This window comes from Sinohyriopsis cumingii, chromosome 15, assembly GCF_028554795.1.
Source record: "Sinohyriopsis cumingii isolate HCF-2022 chromosome 15, ASM2855479v2, whole genome shotgun sequence".
NCBI classification, from domain to species: domain Eukaryota; kingdom Metazoa; phylum Mollusca; class Bivalvia; order Unionida; family Unionidae; genus Sinohyriopsis; species Sinohyriopsis cumingii.
Genome location: NC_142975.1, coordinates 43,120,690 through 43,134,114, shown reverse-complemented (window position 1 = coordinate 43,134,114; position 13,425 = coordinate 43,120,690). Strand labels below are relative to the sequence as shown.

At 34.5% G+C, this 13,425-nt stretch overlaps 1 protein-coding gene across 13 annotated transcripts in view; it reads left to right on the top strand.

Moving 5' to 3' along the window:
- The window catches only part of LOC149781703 (basement membrane-specific heparan sulfate proteoglycan core protein-like), a 438,170-nt gene that overhangs the window by 404,021 nt on the left and 20,724 nt on the right, over positions 1 to 13,425 (top strand). For all 13 annotated transcript variants that reach the window (XM_089935800.1, XM_089935795.1, XM_089935799.1 and 10 more), the window contains 3 exons: positions 1,381 to 1,508; positions 4,938 to 5,109; positions 9,905 to 10,039. In XM_089935800.1, the coding sequence (XP_089791926.1) occupies positions 1,381 to 1,508; positions 4,938 to 5,109; positions 9,905 to 10,039 (435 nt within the window). The remainder of the gene's footprint in view (positions 1 to 1,380; positions 1,509 to 4,937; positions 5,110 to 9,904; positions 10,040 to 13,425) is intronic.

Genomic DNA, 13,425 nt, shown 5'->3' with positions numbered 1-13,425 from the left:
ATTCAAAACATAAATCTAATGTAGCTATTTATGGGTGTTCATTGAGTACACACACTCTTTTCAACATTTTTAGTTGGGTTGGCATATTAATAATTTTTGCATTAACTCGTTAACCCCTGGAGGTGTTTGTCATCTTTGCCTGAAATGTGAGTAGGAAACACATTTTGGGGGCTATTTCTGAATACATCCTAATACATTGACTTTCAAGAGATTTCCTGTTAACCTAATGCCTAGTTGTGTTAGAAACATTGTTTTTCATTGGCTATTTCACTCTTGCAGGAGAAGAAGGGTAAATATTGGAGTTCTATTTTTCTATTTGCTTAACAGACTCATCGTTTTTGTATCAAGACAACTCTTTATTTGAAATATCCATCTTATCCTACTTTTTGCAAAGGTTTGCCTGTCTGTGTGCATTTCAGACCAGTCTGCCTTAGATCTGAGGCCAAAAAGTAAAAAATCTTGACACAAAATTGGACTCTGACCCCAGGCAAATTTTGGGTGGAAAAATATCGGGACCAAAAAATTAGGTTTTTTCCTCTGTATTTTGTAGTGCAACTAGAATGTCCAGATTATTTGGTATCTGTCTTTCTATAATACCACCCACTTTAGTGTATCATACATGACCTTGGTGCTACAGAGCTCATCGGTAGGTTACTGCCTCTTGATGCATAAATGCAGTACCAGGGGTTAATGAGTTAAAGTGGCAAAATAATAATATTGTTTAGTGATGGAATGTAATCTGACAGCAGTATGGTTTTTATTGCCGTTTTTTTTTCTTCTTTTTTTATGTGATTATTTTGTTAATTGTTAATACACTTTAATAAATTGATTTTTATTACACATTTAGCTAAGTACTGGTGATTTCTGTTCAGTATCCTAGCTGATTTTTTGTTTCTATTGAGTTAATTTTTGTTTAGCTTTTGTTAAATTCTTGTATGCATAATTTTTTTATTCCTCTTCTTTTTTCAAACTAACTCAATAACTTCAAATTTTTAGTTTCTCTTTTCTTTTTAATCAATTTAGAATTAGAAAAATAAATCTACATTCCTGAAAATCAGAATAAACATGATGAAAATGTACCACAATCGGTTTGAAGTAAGCATTCATTTCAGCTTTTTTTCTCATCTCTGTTATTACATTGATGCTGTATTGAAGAGAGGTTCTCCAGGCATGTAACTATTTAAGACCAAATGTTATCTTAAATTTGTGAGGAAAATTTATAAAAATTGAATAAAGATAAAGTAAATGAACAAAACTCTAACAGATTTGAATGTTTTAGATTTGTCATAGTTGAATACATTTATATTAAGCAATTGTAAAATGAATAATGATGAATTTTCTGAATGTCAGTTATTAACATTATTCATTTTGTTTAAACAGGTGTTTCCCCAGGCGACACGGTTGGCTTGAACCTTAAACTGCCACTGTTTCTTGGAGGTGTTGACCAAGCCATTCGTGTGTCACCCAATGCTGGTACCAGTCAGGGGTTCATAGGCTGTGTGGCACAGGTGAGATGATACATTTTATTGTCCGCTGTCATTATGCTTCTTTGCAGATAGACTATTCTTCATTTGTGAAAACAATTTTGGTCTTGTCTGTTTTCAGAAAGTAGGACTCAGATGTCCTCTTGTATTGCAAATAAATTTATTAAAAATGTTTAATAATCACAAGAACTGTGGAAGAGTAATTTACATGCTAGAGTTGTTAAGTACCTGTACAGTGTTTAAATAGTGTATTAAAACTGATTTACGCATTGTATTTAAACTAGTAGGTGTGTTTCTTAACACAAGACCGTAAGAAAACTGTATGACCTACAAGACACTACCCAAAACCTGTCTCTCTCTCCCTTGAAATGACTTTGTTGAATAAAATTTAATCAAATTTGACAGAAAGCATCCTGGTATGCAGACCTTTCATATTTATACAAATGATAACAGTCTGTTATCACCATCATTACTAAAAATAGAAACACCCATCCATCATTTTTAACTTCTCAAAACCACAAAGACAATTTCAGCCAAACATTGCAAAAATATCCTTGTATAATAGCATAGTAAGTTCGTACAACTGATTCTGATTTACTTTCAAGTATAGCCCCATTACTAAAAATAGAAGAACTTTTTTCCAAAACTGCTTAACAGAAATTGACTAAATTTGACAGAAGGCATATTGGCATAAAGACCTTTCAAAGTTTTCACAAGTGATGTTAATCTGCTGTCAGATATGGCATGCCCTTTTAAAAATAGACAACTTTTAAATAATGACTCTTTCAAAAAATCCACTCAACAGAATTGGCCATAAGTACTCTGACATAGAGAGCTTTCAGTTTTGTACAAAATATGCAGACATTGACAACATTTTACAGAAAGCATTTGGTAGTAAGGGTTTTTAAATTCATATAAATATAGGGCTACCATTACTAACAGTACTAATTTCTTTAAATGACTTCTCCAAAAAAGAAGTAAACAAAATTTGACCAAATTTTACAAAAAGTATTTAGGCATGATGGACTTTTAACATTGTCCAAATGATGCCAATTTGTCATCAAATATGGCTGACATTTCTAAAAATAGAAAACCTTTATTAACTACTGAAAATAACCACTTAAAAGAATTTGACAGAAAGGTCTTTGCTTGAACACCTTTCAGGTTATTCAAATGATGCCCCTCTGTCATCAAATATGGCTGCTGTTGAAATTTTCCATATGAATTGGATATGGAATCCATACATACCTTTACAGAAATATCCATATGGAAATTTTTATTCTATAGCTGAACCACTCTTATGGATTTCATTGTATCCATATGGAAATGTTATGGATTCTTTACGTACTCCATATGGAGAATTTTATGGAATTTGCAAATTAGTCCATGAGATCTGTAGGTTGTCCATATGAAATAAAATTAAAATTCTATATTTAATTTGGCAATAATCCATATGGAATTTGTGAATAATCCATATGGAATTTGGCAATAGTCCATATGGAATTGGGAAATATACCATATGGAATTTGTAAATGGTCCATATGGAATTTTTAAATAGTTCATATGGAATTTGGTAATGGCCCATTCCATGCGAAATTTTCCAGGTGTACTTAAGGTGGATTTCAGACAGGTTTTTTAAGCGCTTTCTGTCTAAACCATAAAAAATCTGCTTCAGATTTCTATTAAACTGCCTAATGATTCTTAGACAATATTGGCAATCAGTGATAAATATTCACAATAATTTTTGAAATGAATCAAATTTTATTTTGACAGACATTATCAAATATGATTTAGGTTTTTATGTTCACCCATTTCCAGGCTGGTTCCCATTTTTCCATACCATTAGTACTGTGTGTCCACGAGGCCTTCTGTTTGTTATGTACAATATATCCAGTATATACAACATAATGTGAAGAATCTGGCTTGATGCAAAATATTTAAGTGATTTTAAGAATCAAAGTGTCAAGCCTGGAATATATGCACAGGCATCTGTGAACACATAAAGATATGTAAAATATAAAATAATAATCTGAATTGAAAAATTTAACTGTGAAAATAATGCAAAATTACAGAAAAGCATCCATTTGAGACATTGATTATGAAAAGAAGAAATGCTAGGAGCCTGCCTTATGTTACTTGTACTGTAGAAATGATTTGTGATTAATGTACAAACCATGATGCTGTTGTGGTCTCTTGAATTAGACCTTGTTCCATAAGCAGCCATGACAAATGTTTATCATGATATAATTGCTCTTACTTTACAGTGAATTCTAACACACCTAGAATATTCTGATATTGAAAGATGATTCTATGTGTGAGCCAAGAAAATTCCGCAAAGATATGTCTATCTTTTATAGACATGGGTATTTGCAACAATTCTCACCAGTGATCTTTATGTTGTCCCTCCATAAATTCATTCTGGAAGTTAATCAGTTTTGAGTTTTATAGCTTTGAAATCATCCTGGTTCAATGCCTTATCCTATTTAGCATGTTAGCTGCTACTGTAAAGCTCTTTATGGCACAAAAAGCAAATGCTAGTCCTAGCATTCAGTTTTTATACAGATTGACCAATTACGTTCCCACTGACTTTGCATTCAAGCTGTTCTCATTGCTGCACATTTTTCAGATGGTTATTCGATCTCGTATCCTGCTCGAAAATTCAAATCGCCATGTTTAGCAAGCATGCTCATTCCCATCAATTTCCATTAAGGAACACTTTATTGGGCAAGGACAAAATTTTGACCAATCAGAAAGCTCTTTACAGCAATCATCTTTTAAATAATAAATGGAACAAATACTTATTAGAAAGCTCGTTACGGAATGGGACCAGATAGAGCATTATTGAAAGAAAAAGTTTCAGATGATATTAAATATATGGTCCTGATCAAGGAAAATCAGATTCAAGTCAGGAGAAAAGCAAAATTCTGTTTTAAAATGAAAAACAAGAAAACTTGTTTGAGGACAGTTAAATCCATTTGAAGTTAAACAAAAATACAACAACAACAAAAGATTTGAAAAAGAAATATAACAAGGAAAGGTGTCAAAAGAATTTATTGTGCCCAAAATGAACAATAAAATTACAGCTATCAGAAACAGGAAATATAAATGCTGCTGAAAATCATTCAAATTGTACAAGAAACAAAACAATAAATTTTATTATATCTTATTGATATTTTTTATTGAAATGTCAGTGATATTACAATCACAAAATATCACTATATTTTCAGAATTATTGACAAACTCTCAGCGAAATGTCAGTCACAAAATTTGACTGATATTTTCAAAATTTTGGGAAGATCTAATCATTGCAATTCTAATTCTGTTGTGAAAATTAATATATTGCCAGAAATAATAAGAATATAGTTGTATAAAATGTAATCATATATGACAAAGTAGGTACAAACTTTTAAGAGATATTATGATGGATCATTATGGTTTTATTTTGTATTATAGCTGCGGGTGAATGAAAGGACAATTGGCCTAGTGAAGGATGCATTGGAGAGTGCCAATATCCAGGACTGTGGGGAAAGCCGAGTGTGTGAGAGACAGCCATGTGCCAATGGGAGCACCTGTGAAGACCTACCTGGCCCTGATTACAGATGTATCTGCCCACCCACCCTTACAGGTAAGATGAAAAGATGGAATATACAGATAATTTAAGGTTCAAGTTCACAAGTTTATTATGGCACCAGCTCGTCCAGTTGAGAGGAGTCTTTGCAACTCACACACATGAGGATCAGACAGGTATAGCTAAAGCTGAACACTTGTGTTATGGCACCCTGAAGACATAATTATCTTGATTACAGGTGTCTGCCTACCATCACACAACTATGTGAAGGTAACATCTAAGATAATAACTAGTGATGTGCTGTCTGAATTGGCACTTGCGAGGACATAACTAGCCTTGATTATAGCTGTCTGTCCTACCATCACACACAGGCAAAGAGAGGTAACTTCCAAGATAATGATATCTGGAGATGTACTGGAAGTTTTGGCACTTGTGAGGACCTAACTAGCCTTGATTACAGGTGTCTGACCACCATCCAACACAAATAAAGGAAAAATAGGGCAGGTAACTTTCTAGATAATGATGTCTGGAGAATTACTGTTTGAGTCTATTTCCTAAGCCAAGGAGTATATTAATGAGTATTTTTTCATCATTTCAGTACATGATTGGATCATTATCTCATATAAATATGTTCAGAATTGATCACCACAGGTTTATTCATGTTATTAAAATTCATTGGGACATTTGAGAATTCCATACTATCCTTGGCAATGGTTTGTTTGCAGAAGAATTGCCACTTTATGGTTGGCTACTTTTGTAAGTAAGGTAATCTACAGGTAGCCAGTAACTAGTATATGAATTAAAAAATATTGTAATGCACAATTTGCTATCTTCATGAGGATCCTTGCAGCACACCCCTATCCACAAACTCTTATGTTACATGCCATCCCTACAGCCATACCCTCCTTTCTCTCCTGGAGTAAATATCAGAAAGAATCAGCTAATGGTGTTGACTTTCAGTTGTGTTATTGTACCTGTGAGAACATACTTGGCTCTGATTATAAATGTATATCTGCTCTCCCTTTTAGACAGGTGAGGACCAAATAGATACAACTAAAGGTGCAACCACCCACAGGTTTATGAAGAAGGTCACTGAGTAGTAATAATCAGAACTGTTGTTGGAAGAAAATTTAATTGCATTGATGTATCATGCATGTGAAACTCCCAACTAGAAGAGTTTTTGTCTTGCGATGAGGGATGTCTCTCGCCAGTCATTGAAATCTCCTATATATTCAAAGTTAGTATTAAAAGAATTCTATACAGTAATTTCTATTTTCCTTTTTTCTTCACCTTGCTTCCCAGTTACTATATCGATGGTAAAGACTTCCTGTGATCATGTGACTGTGAACTGACTTACACAAACATGCCAATTAATTGTTAATTGGACAGTATTCTAAAAGTAATCATACTGTGTGTGTTCGGTAGTATTTCAGAAAGGATCAAAGGCAATAGTTAATTGTGTTTGGATTGTTAAAGAGCTCAAGGCACATAAAACAACTGACATTACTTAGATTCTGTCAGCAGAGTCGGTTTAGCTTCAATGTATAAAGTTTGTTGAGATGGATATTAAATAATGTGAAAAGGATTAAAGATGTTAATGAATCATGGTTGGATTAGGCATTACCTGGAAGAGTTCAAGTGGCATACAGCAAGTTGGCTTGGCTTCACTAATGAAAGTTTGTCAAGATATCTAAGCATGCTCTATGTTTCTATGATACAGTGCCAAATTTAAACAACCAAAATATCAAACAAAATTCAGTATTGGATGGAAATGGGAATTTCAGCCATTGGAATTGGTATTTAAAATATGCAGGGATATCTAAGTGTGCATTGTCTTCCAGGGATAAGACACCAAATTGAAACAACTAAATTATTGCATGAAATTCAATAATGGATGGAAATCTTAATTTCAGTGGTTGGAATCAAATTAAAAGGATATGAATATACACATTCTACCATTCTTGTAAAGTCAACTTTGTGTGGACTCAGTAACACTGAAAGAATTTTTCCTAACTAGAGAAAAATCAGGCTGGCTCGAGAGAAAACGAAAATTGGTTGTCATTTTTGTCCATCTGCTTGCTGAAAATTAAATAAATGAAAATCATCATAATTTAAAGTCAAAACTCCAGTCCAAATTGAATGGATCGACTGATCGCTTCTAAGCTGACATCTCACTTCATTTGCATGTTGGAGGTATAACACCACTTTGAAGGTTGAAACAGCTGGCTTGTGTAAGATTACATGTGTGTGCTTGCTACAGTTGATTCCTCTGAAATACTGGCCAGTATCTCCTACATAAAAAAAATCACAGCCCACTAAAAGAAGTAGATGTAAAGGACAAATATTTTGAGAAATAAAGTCAGCTTGAAGTAAATTGTAAGACATCAATAATAATAATAATGATAATAATACTTTATGTGGGTAGCTTTATGCAGAAGTTATTCTCTCATGAGGTCTTCTTTAAAACACAAGTTATAAAACAGGATGAAGGAATATCAATTATATCCAAGTTAACAGGTATAATATTTTTAGCAGCTTTTACCTGAGGAGGAAATGAATTTCCTTGAACTTCACTGAAGTATTGGATATCTCTGTTCTCCAGTGTCCATCCATCTACTAGGACTAGTTTATTATTGCTACTCCACCCAAGACATTCTTCCCATGATTTGCTGGTCCTAAATGAAAATGGTGCAGATCTGATGTCCAGTATGGCTGCCTGCCAGGATTCAGTCTTGAAAACTCTTGCTATCAATGATTATTCTGAATGGATGGTCATATCAGCATGGGGATTTTACTAGAAGACTTCCCATTATGTATAGTTGGTCATCTGATGACCAATATAGTCACCATGGCAGCCATCTTGAAAATCATTTTATTGCAGCCTACACATCCCTAATGTAAAGTCATATCAGCTTGGGGTTTTCACCAGAACATTTCTTATGATGACTAGTTGGACCTAAATGAAAATAGTGCCAATCTGATGTCCAGTATGGCCATCATAGCAGCCATCTTGAAAATGTTGTTATGGATACTTCTTAATATGGAGTTTCTACCAGAAGACTTGTAATGATATCTAGTTGGCTCTAAATTAAATGACCTCCAATGTCTTGATGTTGCTATTTATATATTGATAGCGATATCAACATGGAGAGTTCACCAAACTGCTTCTTATAATGTCTAGTTTTCCTAAATGAAAATAGAGTTGATGTGACATTCCTTCTGAATGGATGGTTGTACTCACACTGAGTTTCATAAAAAGACTTCTAATGATATCAAGTTGGCCCTAAATGAAAATGGTACTAGTCTTACACCCAGTATGTTTGCCACAGCGGCCAATTTGAAAAAAAAATCTTGTTAGTGCTTAACAAATATCAGACATGGTTTCAACACTCTGCAGTTAAAAGTAAGAAATGGTGTCATCTTGAATTCTTGGAAATTTTTTTGGCATCAGTCTCTTTGCGAGATTCTTGTTCAGTTTAGATTGACTTTAATAACTAATACCAGTTTCAAACAGTGACAGATTATGTGGAAGTAATATGTAATCTTTCTTGGAGATGATGTACATGAATTACCAAAGCTTTGAACATGAATACAATGGTACCAATCATGAGACCACCTCTTCCTAGAGAAAAAAAATGACTTACAAGAAGAATATTCTTAGGGGGTGACTTGATAGAAAAATTCACCACCTTGGTACAGGAAACTGTGGACTCACTTCAAAAGCTGGTCTCTCTTTTGAGGAAGGGGTATGTCATGGTAAAGGTGCACTCCTTTGGTGCAGAATACTGTGGCCTTTCATGTGAGGAAGGGGCATGTAATGATAAATGTGCACTACCGTTGTATAGGATAGTGGCATCTCATCAAGAGTTTGTCTCTGGGAGAGACTATAGTGGCAAGGGAGACATGATGGTACAAATATTCTACATAGTATAGGATGGTGGCTTTTCTTCAAAGGTTGGTCACACTTGTGAGGGACTTTGGTGGCTAGGGGAACATTATGGTAAAATTGCATTACATTGGTACAGGATACTGTGGCCTCTCTTAAAGGGTTGGCTTCTCATGAAAAAAGGGAATATAATGGTAGAAACAACAAGATGCAGTGGCATCTCTACAAGAGGAGTTCATCTCTATTGTGAGGGAATTTAAGCACCAAAGGTGACATGAAGGTAAAATGCTCTCCCTTCACACATTATATGGTGGCCTTTCTTTCAGGGCTGGTCTAGGGACTGTGTTGGGTATGGTAGTCATAATGGTAAAAATGTACCACTGTGTTACAGGACATGGTGGCCTCTTTTTGTGGGCTGGTCTCTTTTGTGGTGACCTTTGGTGGTAATGGAAACATAATAATAGAAATGCACTACTTTGGTACAGGTTACTGTGGCCTTTCTTTAAGGTCTGGTCTCTCTTGTGAGAAACCTTGGTAGCAAGGGATATATAATAGTCAAATGCTCATAATGTTAAAAATGCATTAACGTGGTACAAGTACTGTCCTTACTTGATTAATGTGCCTTCAGCCAACAATGGGAAAAGAATCAGTATTTCTGTGATTCATTATAAATTATAATGATGAGATATACCAAGATGTTCAAAATCTATATCAAGTTGCAACACCTTTTAAGAAAAAATAATTCAAAGTTATTTTTTGTTGTAAATCATTCCTTCTTTCAGGAAAGTCCCCATTTGAAATGTTGGATTATGCATTGTTAAGATGACCAGATTTGTATGCCAGTGAAAACTTGGCTTTGATCCTCTGCTTGATATTGGGAGCTAGCTAAGAGCTATTTAAGTGTGAATTTCATCTTTTTCAGTTTTTTGTCACTGAAGAATTTTAATTTTGTTCCTTATTAAACAGGTGTAAATTGTGATATTGAGATCAACATTTGCCTGACCCAGACTCCTTGCAAGAACCAGGCTCCCTGTAGCATCACAGCTGATGGATACCGCTGTGACTGTCCTCTAGGATTCATGGGAAAGAACTGTGAAGCAGGTAATGTGGAATGAGTATTGTCTCACCATGTATTTTACCCATTTCCCCACTCAAATGTATCGGGATTAATGGCATGTCAGCACAGAATTGACTGTATGGTGATGATTAAAAAATAAATTTTAAAATTGTGAACTTCAATTATCACCTAAAAGCTTACAAAGATGACCCTTATGAATATAAACATGAAATACTACAAGATGAAAGACACGATTTTAAAAAACAAATAATGATGCACATGACTTAAATATTATTTTAACTTGGTTGTTTAATGACTGAATCCCATTTTACAATCACGTCAATAATAATTTTTAATCACGTGCTTTAGCTAATGAAGTTTAAATAACATTTATTTTCAAAATGTCCAACATATGAAAGATTGTTCCAACTGGTTTCAACAACCATCACATATATGTGAAAAATCTGTGAATTATGTCACTGCTTTGTGTTTTCTTGATGAGTATGGTTCCCGTAGTGGTATTTAATAGTATCCTGCAAAACTGGGAGTCCACAGAGCAGGGAATTAGACTTACTGTTGATACACTACCAAACAAGATTCCTTTTGTACAAAAACACACGACATTTATTTCGTGAGACAATCGTCTACATCAAAACTCAATTTTTGTATTGTTCAGTTAGTACAATATTGATATCATGTTTTCATTGGAAGTAATAATGAAACTTCTTGTCATCCTTGAGGATATATCTATGTACCAGTTCAATAATTCTCTGAAACTCACTTGCCCACAATGGTCCGTATTTGTGAAATCAAGCTCTTTATTTTACAAAGTATTCATTTCAGTTGGCTGCCTTGTTATCTTTGATCACATTCATAAAAGAGTCGGTTAATTTAAGGTAGTTTATGTTACTTACACGATAACATTTATAAGTGTTCAATTGATCAAATGAAGTGAATTCACCCAACATACAACCGAGGCTGCTAAATTTTAAGTATGTATGATTTTTGTGCTTTTTAACTTTTCTTTTATTGCACCACCTTTATTGATTCAAAAGACATAATTATCATGATAATACAAAGGAGGGCAGCTTTTAATTCAATGCAACAATACAAGTCAGTGATCAAAACACAGTTGGCACTTAATTAGGTTCTCAGAGAAACCCTTGCGGACATAGCTGTTACGGTAGATTGACACATTTTACATTTAATTACAAGAGGACACGTTGCATTTATGACAATTACACTTGAAAGGAACTAAAAGATAGAACTAGAACACAAATTTCAATTGATAAAAACATTATTTCATTTGTATTTATTTATTAAAGTCCTGCCTCCACTTGGCGTAAGTGACATTTTCATTGATCAAAATTTCCTTACATATCATTAATTGCGGTGTACAATTAATGTCATTTGGAAATAAAATGTAAAACTTGTATGATCTGTTTTTAAAATTGATATTTCATAGTGTTGATTAAAGGTTCGAATAAAACATAAAAGTTTCCATTTCCAATTTTGATAGCGATTTTCTTCAAGTTCAACAAATAGGGATCAGTTTTTGGGGTATTTTCAGGTTTAAAAAATGGGATCCATGCCTGACCCTGCATTATAAGTGGGTTTGCGAGTTATCAGGGCGCGAGTTATTGAGGGAGTGGTGTAGGTGAAGCCATCACTCAGTAGAGCTAGGCCATTACTCAGTAGAGCTATAACATAAGTCATCACTACATGCAGCTACAACATGGGTCATTACTCAGCCATTGCTCAGCAGAGCTATAGCATGGGCATTTACTCAGTGGAGCAACAACAAAGGTAATTACTCAGTGAGGCCATAACATGGGCCATTACTCAGTGGAGCTATAACATGAGCCTTTACTCAGTGGCGCTGTAACATGTGTCATCACTCAGTGGATCTATAACTAGGGCCATCACTCAGTGGAGCTATAACATAGGCCTTGTCTTAATATTTTTGACAACGGTACACAGATAAGGTGTCAGAATAGTTTTTGTGTGTGTGTGTTTGGTTCACATGGCTAATACATTTGTCTTTTAGCCCAATGGTTCTCAAACGTTTTGCACCTGCGACCCACATTGGTGTATTCTACGTATGGCTAATATGTCACCTGCAGCAATCTTGCAGTCCATGAGTGGGCCATGACCCATAGTTTAAGATCTTTTTTTTTAGACCTATGTATATTTATAAGTATGATACATGATATCATATTCTCTTGGGCTCTTGTTTAAAAAGAAAAGTTGATATATAATAATAATGAGGACTTTGTATAGCGCCTAATCTTTAGAAGCTCTAAGCACTTTACAACATTAGACAACACCTATAAGATAAAAAAAAAACATCTAATAATATTATTACAAAAACAAACACCATGAAATTAGAAAAACATTATAAAATAAAAAACATGCTGAGAATATTTCAGGTGGGAAACATTATTAGGTCTTTAAGTTTGTTCTAGCAGTCGAAATAAGTGAGTTTTGAGAGCCCTCTTGAATGTGATCACTGTGTCTTTGTGTCTAAGTTCAGTGGGCAATTCATTCCATGTTGCTGGGCCCTGGTATGCAAAAGAACGCTGACCATATGACTTTGTTTTCATACTTGGAATAATGAACATACGATTGTCAGAAGAGGAGCGGAAGTATTTTGCTGGTGTGTACACATGGGTGAGGTCAGATAGGTATGTTGGACTAGAGTCCGACAGTGAAACATAGCACAGAGAATAAATTTTGTGTTTGATTCTGGATCGAATGGATAGCCATTGTAGGGTACAGAACAATGGGGAGGTGTGCTCTGATTGTGGTACTCTAAGTATGATCTGAGCAGCTGTGTTTTGAACTTTTTGAAGTTTCTGGAGTAGATATTGAAATGAACCAGACAGAATTGAGTTACAATAGTCCAGTCTTGAAAGTACTAATGAACATACAAGTGTTTTAGTGGCATCAACTGAAAGATATTTGCGAATTGAGCTGATGCGTCTCAGCTCAAGATATGCCACCTTGCATATGTTCATGACATGTTGGTGCAATGTGAGAGTACTGTCTAGAGTAACACTTAGGTTTCATACTGATTGTGTGAATTTAATGTTGGCGTTGCTGATATTTATTGTTTGAGGTAAAGGATGTGAATGAGAAAGTCTTTGTGTTGTGATCAGAATGGTCTCAGTTTTATCATCATTCATCTGCAGCTTGTTACATGTCATTCATGATTTCACATAAGAAATGCACCTCTCTACACCTTGGATGGTAGCATCAACTTCAGTTGGGTGGCTAGATTTGTATAATTGGGTGTCATCAGCGTACAATTGGTGAGACACTGGATGATGATATATAAATAATAAAGTCATTAAAGTAATTGATTGATTGGAAGATGCTACCCTTATTGATGACTGTATCACACATTTTATCTGTTGTTGGTGAGCTTGTA